Source organism: Gregarina niphandrodes, assembly GCF_000223845.1.
Source record: "Gregarina niphandrodes unplaced genomic scaffold scaffold00035, whole genome shotgun sequence".
Classification (NCBI taxonomy): domain Eukaryota; phylum Apicomplexa; class Conoidasida; order Eugregarinorida; family Gregarinidae; genus Gregarina; species Gregarina niphandrodes.
In genome coordinates, this window is record NW_011645804.1 from 77236 (window position 1) to 89923 (window position 12688).

At 51.9% G+C, this 12688-nt stretch overlaps 5 protein-coding genes and 2 non-coding genes across 7 annotated transcripts; 5 read left to right on the forward strand and 2 right to left on the reverse strand.

Moving 5' to 3' along the window:
- Positions 1–332: 332 nt before the first annotated feature.
- On the forward strand, positions 333–1742 carry GNI_134380 (hypothetical protein; the record flags this gene model as incomplete). The annotated part of the gene is made up of 1 exon (XM_011134032.1): positions 333–1742. One exon carries the CDS (start codon positions 333–335, stop codon positions 1740–1742), a length of 1410 nt encoding a protein of 469 aa, XP_011132334.1.
- Positions 1743–2291: 549 nt separating this feature from the next.
- Positions 2292–3017, forward strand: GNI_134390 (hypothetical protein; the record flags this gene model as incomplete). Its single annotated transcript, XM_011134033.1, has 1 exon — positions 2292–3017. One exon carries the CDS (start codon positions 2292–2294, stop codon positions 3015–3017), a length of 726 nt encoding a protein of 241 aa, XP_011132335.1.
- Positions 3018–3265: 248 nt separating this feature from the next.
- On the reverse strand, positions 3266–5447 carry GNI_134400 (hypothetical protein; the record flags this gene model as incomplete). The annotated part of the gene is made up of 2 exons (XM_011134034.1): positions 3266–5027; positions 5077–5447. The coding sequence occupies 2 exons, from the start codon at positions 5445–5447 to the stop codon at positions 3266–3268; spliced, it is 2133 nt and encodes a 710-aa protein (XP_011132336.1).
- Positions 5448–6646: 1199 nt separating this feature from the next.
- GNI_134410 lies at positions 6647–6730 on the forward strand. Its single transcript has one exon. It is a non-coding gene; the product is annotated as a tRNA-Leu (tRNA).
- A 1074-nt stretch (positions 6731–7804) lies between these two features.
- On the reverse strand, positions 7805–8584 carry GNI_134420 (hypothetical protein; the record flags this gene model as incomplete). The annotated part of the gene is made up of 1 exon (XM_011134035.1): positions 7805–8584. One exon carries the CDS (start codon positions 8582–8584, stop codon positions 7805–7807), a length of 780 nt encoding a protein of 259 aa, XP_011132337.1.
- A 507-nt stretch (positions 8585–9091) lies between these two features.
- Positions 9092–9534, forward strand: GNI_134430 (hypothetical protein; the record flags this gene model as incomplete). Its single annotated transcript, XM_011134036.1, has 2 exons — positions 9092–9192; positions 9303–9534. 2 exons carry the CDS (start codon positions 9092–9094, stop codon positions 9532–9534), a joined length of 333 nt encoding a protein of 110 aa, XP_011132338.1.
- Positions 9535–11434: 1900 nt separating this feature from the next.
- GNI_134440 lies at positions 11435–11507 on the forward strand. Its single transcript has one exon. It is a non-coding gene; the product is annotated as a tRNA-Lys (tRNA).
- The last annotated feature ends 1181 nt before the right edge of the window (positions 11508–12688 follow it).

Here is a 12688-nt window from a genome sequence, read left to right on the forward strand (position 1 = left end):
ATCCCGCAGATATTCCCTCACCCCTAATTCCGACCACTGACAAGTCAACTCCCGCCACGAATGAACTAAATACTTACCAACATGAATGCGTTAAGCTAGTACCTGTCTTGCCGCTGTGGGGAAATCAACTACAAATGCTCCACGACCATCTTAGGTCAGACTTGGTCTGCCCCTCCTTCGCCCAGTAATCTTCGGCCCGGCCCGACCCAACGCCCCTACGGACCTGCCACCCCTACGGACCTGCCGCCCCTACGGACCTGCCGCCCCTACGGACCTGCCACTGCAATTCTTTTAGAGGCCTAGGACCAGCAGCTATTCAGGTTTCTCAACAGATGAAGAAAGCTCTTAATCCCATGATCAAAAACTCATCGTGGGGATTTCGGAGTTGCTATGAACCATATGACGATGCGCTATGCAGTATTGAGATCAAGAAGGACTATACCCCGTCGGCAAGCTGTAAATCAACTCTGCGCACGTTCCTCAAAATAGCAAACACGTGTGCAACGCCGGGAACAAATTGCGCTGGATACAATGAGGATGGAGAACTGGTGAATATTGATACTTTTTGTACTCATGGGACGGCTGCGCAGACCGATAAGGATGGGCAAGTGAAAAGTATTGGATTCGAGACGAATGAGTTAACGGAATGCCGCGCTTTAGCTGGCAACTTTCAGGTTTGCATGGACGTCGGTTCTCGGACTATGAAGTTGTCTCAATCTGTGTGTTTATCTGGCGAGTGGACGGGGTACTGTAAATACGATTTGGTGAAGATTACCCCGTCATCAGCTTGCCGCGATGTAGTGATCCCATCGATAATATATGCAGCCTTTGCTGATGTGAACCTCGTCAACAGGTTGGGATATGACGGGCAAGAAGAAGCATTTTGCCGGTTGACGTATGGATTGTACATGGCAAGACTCACACGACGCCGTGGTGATTTGGTGAGCAAGATTAGCGCAGCATATGATTTGTTGCAGTCTTGTAATTCGTTGCTTGCATATTGTGAGCAGGAGTACATTGCTCGTTCGGACAAGATCGCGAATCGTTTCTTGGGAGAGGTGAGTGCGGTGAGGGACTCGCTGGGTCAGTATGTAAAAATGGATGTGAATGATTTGGCACAATACCGTGATCCGATGGGTTACGATACGACTAAGTTATATATACGTGCAGAGGATGGCCAGGAATTTGAAGACCTCATGGAGCGAATTGACCATCTTGTCACCTACTATGACTCTCACTTGGCTTTGGGGGAAATTGCTAAAGACCAGTGGGATCGACCGGTACTGAGTGCCGTGAGACAGCGTCTCGAGAGCATCGAATCCGTAGAGGACATGATTAGTCCGATTGTTGCGCCTCTGAACAACATTTTGCAACAGGCCCATGATGCGTGGACAAAATACCCAATAGTTCTCAAGACAGATAACACTCTCAGCGACCTCGCCAACATGGTCAGCCAAAGCAATGCCGCCTTCATGTCTACCCCCGAACCGCCAAAAACCGTCTATCTTAATGACGCGTTGGCGAACTCCACTATCGCCCACTCCATTGCGCCTTCCCTGATACAAACCAAGTCCAATGCACTGCTGCAAGTTACCACTACAGTCAATAAACTCAGCGCAGACGTCTGTAACGTTTGCTCCGATCTCGAACAACATTACTGCTCCGCGGACGCCATCACTGCGCAGTCCGGCAACGCTTTTCTCGCTGCCGATTTGCTCATAAAAACTCAACTACAGCTATAGTAGATAGATAGCTCATTATTACCACTTTTCAAAAAGGGTCTCGAAGGCAAAGGGTCTCGAAGGCAAAGGGTCTCGAAGGCAAAGGGTCTCGAAGGCAAAGGGTTCGAAGGCAAAGGGTTCGAAGGCAAAGGGTTCGGATCCGGGCCAGTTCAATGAAAGGAGGGTTCGGTAATGCGCACGAGACGGAACAAGCAGACTTATAAAAAAAAACGGTTGCTGGGTTAAGGGATTGAGATTCGCTCCTAACATTATACCAAGTAGAATCGCTCTGTGACCGATTTGAGATCTCGCAAGACAGCCCAGTTGAGATCTGGTGCAAAGCAGAAAGGTGCCTGAGGCAGAGGCAGAGGCAGGATGGCAGCCAGAGCGGATAGCTTCCGAAGCCGAGAAGGCTCTCGGTTCCGCGTCATGGCCTATGAGCCCTTCTCCTCACCTACTGGGCTTATGGGTTCTTTTCCTGACCATGGGTTCTTCTCCTGGTCTGGACCCTGAGTTTTGTCCCTTGGTCTTCGCCCCGACGCGTGAATTAAATTTTCATAATTGTTTATTATGAGGAGTACGAAATCAGTGCACGTGTGCAGCAAGAGATTTTATCGTGTGCCTTGCCTGGTAGCCGCGACTGCCATGCCGGCGCCGAGTGCGGACTTGGCGGGAGTGTCTGTGGCGAATGCGATGGCGACGCAGGCGGGCCACCACCTAGTAGCTTCGGAGGCGATGACGGGGGCATTGGAGGGGCACGATCGTATTGGATTGCAATACATGACCAAGTGGCAAGAGCGTTCGAGTGAGTTAGTGGAATTGCGTACGAAGGTGTATATAACTCGGGCTGAGATTCAGCGACATGACGACGAATATAATCAGATCAAGGCTCGACTCTGCAAACCCGCACCGGGAGAGCAGCTGCAGCTCCTGGCCAAGCGCTTGGCACAGACCGTGGACACCATGAATCAGCTTCGCAACATGGAACGGAACCTGCAGGCGCAAATCTCTAACACCGAGGCCGCTATGAAACAATGCCTTACTGACGCGATCGCGGCGCGCCAGTGCTTCCGTGCCCAGCTCGGCCTCACCCCCTGCCTCTACAACCCTAGCCAAATGATGCCCACCGCATCATGGGGCCAGGTTCCAAACTGGGGCCCACAAACGGCCTACCCCCCGAACATATACCATTACGGAAGCCCCTATCTCCCCTACCCGCCAGCCATGACGCAGGGCTACATCGGGGGACAAGACAACCTTAATCTTGACGATGACGATTTCAGTGATGACGAATAATTATCAACGGTTGACGCCCTTCAGGGGGAACACTTTTTTACGTTGTCAAAACTATATTACTATTCGGCGTGCTGGCAATAAGCCGGACGATGGATGGCTGATCAGTGGTGTGCGAATTGTGAGAAGGCATTTGAATTAGCTGAAGAAAGTTGTCTGGGCGTTGGCCTCGATGGGGTCTTGACTCCGTGGCCAGGGTCTTGTCTTGACAGGGTTTTGATTGGACCAGGATCTTGCTTGGTCTTGACTCGCTAGTTACTACTCTCAAGCCAGACGTTGAGAGTGTGCAGACACAGTTCGTCCTCGCTCAAACTTTGGAGGTCGTTGAACTGTTTTTCGGTGAGGAGGTGTCGGTGTTTCTGAGCTGCCTTGCCGAGTACGTTGAACACAGCAGGCGCCGTGAGTTTGGTTCCAGGTCCGGTCTCGAGTGCTCCTTCTTTGATCTGTCTGGCGATGTCGAGGAGAGCGTCGAGTTTCCGGCTGAGTTCAATGACGCCTTTGACGGTGGTGGGAGTGACGGTGAGGGAGTCGACAGTAAACGGGTTCCGTTCGAGATCGGGTGTGTCGATTCTGGGCGCCAAGCCCGAAAAGCCCGACTGTGTACCGTTTGCCATGTAGGGGTCCAGGTAGGGGTCGACGATGGGTGGTGATAGGTGGAGAGCAGGCAGTTGGGTAGCGAAAGCCACGTACCGTTGGTAGTCAATGTGCCGGTGGGGCGTCATGAGACAGCGGAGGTTGAGGAAGGCGCGGACGTCTTCTGAGTTGGGCGAGTATATATAGGCCTGGCCGAAGGCCATCGTGGCGAGTTCGGCCATGACGGGGTCGTCGGCAAGGTCGCCGCCTCGCTGCCGGCGACTACTGTAGGTGCCGAGGAAGTCCGGCGGCGGTGCGAAGCTGGCCGAGTGCAGAAGCGTTATTAACATCGCAGAAGGCGCGGGCAAGACCGCCAGAAACTGCTCGATCAAGTGCCGGATGTAGACCGCGTCCAACTGCAGGAACGCGCACAGCGACACCAAGGACACACATAGAGACTCGTTCAGCAGCGGCCGGATACTCAGGTCGTCTACCAACGCGTCCAACAAACGCCTCGCTTCGGCCACACCCAATAAACGAATCCGCTTCAGCACGATGTGGTAGATCAGACTGCTTTGCACTACTCCCTGGCCGCCCACCACCCCCTGGCCGGCCACCACTCCCTGGCCGGCCACCACTCCCTGGCCGGCCACCACCCCCTGGCCGGCCACCAGCTTGCCAGGGTTCTTACCGGCCAGAGAGTGGTTGTCACTCGCGCCCTGGCCGTTGGCGAGATGGGGGGTGGTGCTACGGACGTAATCAGCGAGGACGGCGCAGAGGTGCGTGACAGCGGCCTGTACGTCGCGAAGGAGGAGGTCGTAGGCATCTGCTACAACGAAGGCGAGCTCCACGCGTCGGGCGGCGAGTGGTAGTGTGCTAAGCGTGTGCAGTGCCTGTTCGAGTTGATCTTCGCGGAAGAGCATCTGAGCCTTGAGGAAGAAAATGTCTGGTACATGACCGCACTGGCGGAGAGCGACGTCGAAGAAGAAACCAAGTCGCGCTTGGTACCAACCGTGGTCGGTACGCTTAATGCTCAACCAATCATCCATCTCCAGTTGGAGAATCCGTAGCCAGCCGGAAATTGACCCCACCTCCAAAGCAGGTATAACTGCCGATACCGGACGCGTAAATAACGCCAACGGGTACGTCTTAAGGTCCGCCTTCTGTACCGCACTGCACGCCGGCTCCACCACCGCCTCTGGCGCTAACGCAGACAGCATTTGCCGCACACCCTTTACGTGCACATCTTGCACCGGTGTCATGCACAATTGCCGCAGGTACACACAATACTCCGGCACGTTCAGATCTCCTGTCAACGAACTTAATGAAGCCAGAAGATCTACACACTGAGACACATCCAACTCCGGCACCATCATGCTCAATGGAGACTTCAACAACGAACTAGACGACCCCGCACTTGGTCCCGACGACGTAAAAAACCTACAAATCATAACCGTGGCAACGCGAAGCGGGGGGTAGGTGGACATACTGGTTAATGTTCTGGTCGCCGATTGAACTTGCGTGTCTTTCTGAATAGCTTATTTCCGCGGGCACTAGCTGTACCAGAGGGGCTACCGCTGATTGCGGGCCGCTGCGGGCCATGGCGACATCCTCGTCTTCTTGGCGAGCGGCCGCTTGCGAGAACGCGTTGTGCAGTGAGACGAACAGCGAAAAGAACGTCGCCCACAAAAAGCCGCTCCGGGGGTCGTGGCCGACCGACTTTATCGCGGCCTTCAGAGTCTCGTACCGCTCCACAGGCCCCAATCCGGCTTCTAATCGCACCAAGTCCAACCACAAATCAACGGACCGTAACTCTTCCGCCTTGACTCGCAACATCGGCCGCGCTTCCTCCGGCGGCATTACTCTATGAACGGCCGACCATGTCGACGGCTAGGAAAAAGCGAACATGTGCTCATGTTTTTTTAGCGTGTATCCTAAAGGGGTGTACCCCAAAGGGGTTTACCCTTAACGGGCGCTCTCATCTCAAGAGTTGCTCCCATCTCAAGAAAGTGTATTCACAAATTTGTTAAGAGTATGTTCAGCAAGACATTTCTTACAGTCGTTGGGTAGTCTTGGCACAGCAACGTTAACTCTTCCCTTGTCGCATTGGTTTTTGTAACCAGATTCTGAAAATCTTGGAACACCGCCTGTTCCATCGGTCTATTAAATTTGTCTCGACCCCCAGCCGGTGTCTAGCCTGGCCCCCAACCACACCTTCGCCTTGTTTTTCCATCAACCCACATTTTCCCACTGGCTGACATTTTCCCCACACACAACAGCACTCTCATTTCACGTGTTCTTTGACGTTGCGACCACAACACGATCACAGCCCTTTTTTTCGTACCCTTCGTCCCTCCAAGCCGATACCAGCCAACTTTCCTCACAAGTCTCTCCGGTGACCACCGTACAAACCGGGCTGACGTGTGTGACAGTCGCGTGGCAATCATGATATTCGAACGGGGACCAACACATAGCCCCCGCTTTCTGATTTAAACCCCCCCCCGTCCCGCTTAGCACGGTGTCTTCACGGGCATGTTCCAACTGCCCCAAATGGGAAAGGCCACCCGCAGGTCGTTCCCCAAGCGGGGTCGCCTCCGATTTGACGGCACGGAGGACCGCTCCCGTTTGGAATCGCCGCACATCCACGCAGTTCAACTGCGGCATCTTCCGAATGCCACGCTGCGCTCATACATCTGGCGGGACTCCACCCAGACCACCTGGTTCCCAGTACGGCAGACTCTGCCTGGGTTGCACCTTCTCCTATAGGAGAGCAAAATGATTATTTTATTCTGCGGACCTGTTAAGACGGACCTTTCCCAGCTGCGCCTCTCAGACCGCAAGCTCTCAACCCATTGATGTGACGCACAAGCGCCCCACTCAACGACGCTGGACGCACGACTCGACTGACGCAGGACGTCTCAGCACAGAACTTTAGCATTCCGCAAAGTAGCATTCAATTTTCATTCAACATCAATCAGCCAAGTTCCACTATGTCACAGCCTACAATTCACTCGACAGATAGCCACGAAGCCCAGAAACAAATCAATTGACAGTTTTTTGCGCAGATGCCCGAGCGGTCCAAGGGGGTAGACTCAAGTTCTACTATGGGTTTCCATGCGGGGGTTCGAATCCCCCTCTGCGTAAATCGAGTCCATTACGCAGCAAGTATTTTGCGGAATTGCTTAGTGGCGGTGTGCTTCTTTGGGAACTAGGATGTCTTGTTTCTTTATTGACTTGGGAACCAATAAAGGGGGAGCATGAACAAAACGCCCCTATCTCTTTCGACTCCGTGCATTTTCCGTAACCGAAGCTTGTGGTAGGTCGGGTCGGATATTTGCAGTCCGGCCTCGATATCCCACAAGAGTAACAGGCTCCTTTCGATATTCGTGACGGAACAATCACGGGGTGGACCTCTAATTCGTCATCTAGCGATAAGATCTCCTCCTGAGAGTCTCATTACCTCTGTTCAACTAGTGCTGGAGGACTCTCGGGGTACTTCTGGCTGTAGCCTCTCACCTTTCTGGGCAGGTGCACCGAGTAGCTTCACATTCGCATTCTTTGATTAACCCTTTTCGCTGCATGAAGACGTCGCGCAAAACTCTGCTTTCGGGCCCTCCGCCTTTCGCGGCCGGTGGTTTGGTGAGCACTAGGGCGCGTTTTTGTTTTTTTATGGCGCTCGCCGCGTCGAGTAGGTTAGTTACGATGAGTCCTTCTCCCATGGATCCAGATCCCTCTTCTTACCATCCGGGTAGCATTGGCTCTCTGCCGGTGACGGCTAACACTGGAGATATTTTTGTGGCGCTATGGATATCCGCTGTAAATCTATTGGACTCTATGGGTGTTGATTCGAATCCAGCAGCTGTCGTCATGTTTTATTTTTTCGAGGCGCCAGCGGATAGGGAATCATTCTGGGATGTAGTCCGGTGCAACTTTTTTTTTCTTTTTTTTCTTTTTTTTTTAAGTCAAAACCAGCTTTGATTAAGCAGACAAGTTCCCTGTCTTGGTTTATGCTCTAACCAGCGGGTTTCACACCCTCTAACAAACGGACATGAGCTCTCCATCCCCTTCAAATCCTACTCTTTCATAGAACATGAAGGGGTTTTCCTTATTTTTGTTAATGATTGCATCCGGAGGTCAGAATGCATCCCATAATTCGTAGATCGTCATCCCCAGGCTTTACTTCCGGTAGGTCGCTGGGGCTGACACAGTAGACTCCTTTAGCTTTTCGAAGTCTTTTGAACCTGGAAGATTCTGCTTATTTCGTTCTCAGGCACATCACCCAGCACTATCTCAATCATCCCCCTCCGGGCGATATCATAGAGCTCGGGGGCTACCACTCCGTATGTACTATTCTTGCGCAGGGCAAACAGGCTATCACGGAACCATCCTTCATCAAATTTAATACGCTGGAAGGGCCCATCGTTCTGATATTCCACTATCACCCCTGCCGTTCGCATACGCTCATGACAGGCTGACACATAGTCAAGGACGGAGTCCTCAAAGTTCTCAAGGGTACTGTAGAACCTCCAGATAAGGCCTCTATCAAGAAGCCCAAAATCCGGTTTCTCACCTTGTAAAGTGCGTTGGACCAGCTCAAAAGCATCTAAGTAGCTCTGTACATTTGGGTAAAGCATGGCTGCTGCGCCTAAGGTTGCGAGTGTTCTTTCTTTAAGCTTCTTTCCTGTATACTGTTTAAGCATTAAAAGCGCCCTGCCAAGCACTTCCTCTGGAGGCCGATAATTTGTCACGGCCCCGTCTGCACATATCTCTGTCGATGCAAAACTTGCCCTGACAGTGGAGGGGGCCAACATACCAATCTGATATGCGTGCACCCCGCAAATCAGAAGTAAGCACTTCTCTTGAATTTCACGTAAGTCCTCAATTAGTCCTGCACGAATCAGGCTACTGGCCATCTTGAGGAAGTTATCTATCCCATTAGAACACGACGTCTGCCAACTTCCTGAGCAAAGATTAGGCCTATTTTTTTCTATTCGCATTCTCGACGGAGTCACAATAGGACTATGATAGTCAAAGTACGCATTTTGCAATAATGCTCTCTCGCGCCACCCCCTTTTACGAAATGCGGGCTTCTTGTTCTTAATAATCCCATCATACAGTCCGCTCAAATTTGCCAAGGCAATGGTGACTAGAACATTTCCATTGAAGTCCCGGGTTGTGTCATAGGAGGTAAGATCCAGTGTGAGGCACCAAGCTGTATCTCTGCTAAGCCCTCTACGGCCCAGAAAGTCTCGTATCCGGATATTGCGGTCAACAGTACTCAAGCTCCCATTTAATGGCACTTCTTAAAACACCCAGCTGCCCCTTGAAATACGAAACCTTCCACTAGCCGATGCTCTCCACTTCTATATGTGAAGAGCCTTTGCACGGGAAGCCCTTCTTCCTTGAAAATATGATTCTGATTACTAATTCAATATTTCAAAGTTAAAAGCGATAATGGTGCCCGGCTGAAGAACGCTCGTGTCCCTTTGGAGTCTCATTGACTGATGGATCTGGCAGAGAAAGGTGTTTCGTCGCAACGCGAACAAATAATTGCTTCCCCGCTCGCCTCGTTTTTGAAGACCACCAGAGCTGCGCTTTCCAAATCGTAGCGAGAATTGTCGTTGCGCTGTGATGCCCAAATTCTCAACATAGAAGAACTATCGGTTTGCCTTCTCTGCCTTACCTCAACAAACAACGAGAATCACCTTGCGCTAGGATAAGGATAGAATTCCTTCGATTCGAACATCCGAAAGCACGTAAAAAGGAACTGCATGGAGAGATCGTGGATAGCACCACTATACCAGACGCCATAGAGACCACAAAGAACTGTGGCGAGAGCAAGTTGGAGGTAAAATTGGAGTATCAACGATGTATACCTAAGTCGGCTGAAGAAGAGGGGATGTTCGTTGGCTTGTTCAAAAACGTGGTAAGATTACCAAGAGATTGAAATGACGATAATTCTGGTAGTGTTCATCTTTTTGGTTGAAATGGTGGTGAGATTTAATTGATAAGATTCATCGACTTGAACGAAATGGGAGGATAGCCACCCTCGCTGACGAGACGCATTTTCGCCGGTAGATGGTGTTAGATTGTAAGTCGAGTCTTCGCGTGCTGCCGCGACATTTAGGGTACGTTCAACCTTTCGCTGAATACGGGTTTAGTCAGTGGCTTTTTTGACAAGAGTCGTCTGTGACGATGGCTAGGCTAGCCGGAACCGAGACGCGTCCTTTAAAGTGATACAACGCGCACTAATGATCGGGTTGCCCAACAGAGTCATGCGCGGTCATGAGTAACTGTGCGGTCATGAGTAACTGTGCGGTCATGAGTAACTGTGCGGTCATGAGTAACTGTGCGGTCATGAGTAACTGTGCGGTCATGAGTAACTGTGCGGTCATGAGTAACTGTGCGGTCAGGAGGGCTTCGTAACAAGTTCAAAGGTCCTCCATGGAGGTTCCAGAGGTTACAACTTCGGAGCCACAGATATGCAAATGACGGGGAACCACACATCGTACGTCCAACCTTCCACGGATAACTCACTGATGGTATCAGCTGACTAAGTCGGGGATGGCATGGTTCTCCCCGTCCAAATCTAGGTGTCAAAGATCCGCGCAGTCACCATATCATCTTCGAACGAGGTCTATGGCTGAGTGGCGCCTCTCCGAGACTAGTAATAGATACCAGTACGGTCTTCGACCAAGCCGCCTTGTTGTTGTTCTGGCGCAGAATACGCTAACTCTTACAAGTCACACCGCTTTACAGAAGTCGGTGCCGGAAGTCCCGATTGATTAAGGAGGCTGCACTGCTAGAGAGACCCCTGGTTTATGGCTCCTACAGTGGCTGTGGGGAGAGGTAAACGAGCGGGTTCTCTCGCAGCGCAGTCTCCTTGGAACAATCCCAGGAATCCACAGTAAGAGAAAATCCGCCGTAACAAGCCTCAGCAGGGCCGTTAATATTTCCGCCCTACTCGCTTTTCCCCCGGGACTCTCGAACCTCTCCGTCTCTTTTCTCTGGGTATTGTGTCTTCGAATCACCGTTACTGTCTTGAATCTTCGATCTTGGCTTATGTATGTTGGCCACTGTTTTCTCAGGCCAGGGAGATGACAAGTTCGTAGAGCTGACGTTCACCCCTACAAATGGGGGGGAGGCTCCGTTGTGACGGAGGCCCGCTGATCGCCATGGCCATGGCATACTCACTGATCATTGAGCGGTCAGTTCGCGTCAGCCACCCGCTTCCGTGGTAATGAAGTTGCTTGGAGATTCTCTGGGAAAGAGATGTCTGGTCCACATCGATGCTTGTCGAACTTCGTGGCACTAACTTATGAGGGACACACTACGTGCATTCTCAAGTGGGGACCATCACAACCAACCAACCCTTTCGCTGAATATCATATTACCAGAAGTTCTGTCTGTTTCCGGACAAACATGGAAGATCGAAAAAACCAACGCAGGTGGCGCAGGCGAAAGCGATTGGGATGGAAACGGACGCAGCAAAAGAGATTTAGTGGGCTCGTCTATCCCAGCAGTGTACATCAGGGCAGCGCAGTGGCGGTGACAGGTTGGTTAAGGTCGAGCCCATTTCTTTCCCCATCCCACATCGTTACCATTAGTAACCATGACCTGGTCACAAAGCTGACGGACCTGAGTTAGGATCTGTCGGTGTGTGGTTTCACAGTCGTTATCGTGGTTACTCGCTGGGTTACTCATGGGTACAAATACCGAATTAGATTTTACTCTGAGTAAAAATTAAATTAATAGTTGCCGTGATGTGTGCGAATGGCGTCGTCTCGTCTACACCCGACGATCCCCGGTCGCTCCAGAGTCGGTAGTTCACAATACACTACATCATTGCCGCTTTAGCTCAGTTGGTAGAGCGCAGGACTTTTAATCCTGCAGTCGCGGGTTCGAGCCCCGCAGGCGGTGGTAAAGAATTTGGGTGGAATCTAATTTGAAGCAGCGCCAGCAAACGATTCCTGCGTGAAAGTGCGTGCCACACGGCACCTATCAGGTATCAGCACGATGCTCCCCGTCCCCAGCGTTTTTTTTGGGAGGGGTCTGGCAGTGTGATTGCGCTTCAGGCGACCGCTAGGATTGTCAGTGGCTCAAAAAGATGTGTTTGTTGGTACGCCACCGACTGAATGACCATTTACACTGCACAGGTCGACCATACTATACATTGATGGCATGATACTGAAATAAGGTTCGACAAGCCATGGACGACCCCTGGAATCCGAGAGACCCATGACAGGGGTCTCTTGAGCAGCTGGACTTCGTTTCTGTCCTTAGTAATTCTGCCTCCCGCCTGAGACCTAATTTGCTCGCTGCCACGCGGAGTCTCCTGTGGGGAAAAGGAAACTTCAACCAAAGGGGCGATGTAGAAATGCAAGAGAATGGGTACGCGAGTGAACCTCCTTTCGTGAGAATAGTCCTCTCAACAACTTGAAGGAACTTTCACCAGCCAAGTGACCACGTGGGTCAAACTACGTTTGTGAAGTCGTGTCCGCGTCAGATGACGTGCAAGCACGACAGAGCAATTTCTGCATTTGATTTCGCCACGATTCGATCGCCGCCAGAGTTGTGCAAGAAGGTGTACAAAGCCGGCGAGACGGCAGAACCGATGAGGAATGCAGCGATGGGTGCCTGGAAGACGCTGGATTGATCCAGTTGCGCATCTAATGGCGGCAGGATACTTTACGGTAACGGTGAGAACGCCGGTGGGCTATTATTTTGGCGTTCCGTTCAAGTTCAATCTCCGCGCGTCTGGGAGGCGACGTCTCCACGTCTGGGAGGCGACCGTCTCCACGTCTGGGAGGCGACCGTCTCCACGTCTGGGAGGCGACGTCTCCACGTCTGGGAGGCGACCGTCTCCACGTCTGGGAGGCGACCGTCTCCACGTCTGGGAGCGACCGTCTCCACGTCTGGGAGGCGACCGTCTATAACAGAAGCCTACTCGGTGGAAGGAAGCTGCTTGGCCGTATCAGTTACATGTGCTTGAATCTTAGAGGACACAGTTGCCGTTAGACAGAAGCTGGAGACACCGTTCTTGATCCGCTGCGCTTGATCCGCTTCACGTGACTGCCTCATTCTCCACTCAGCAGCGTTCG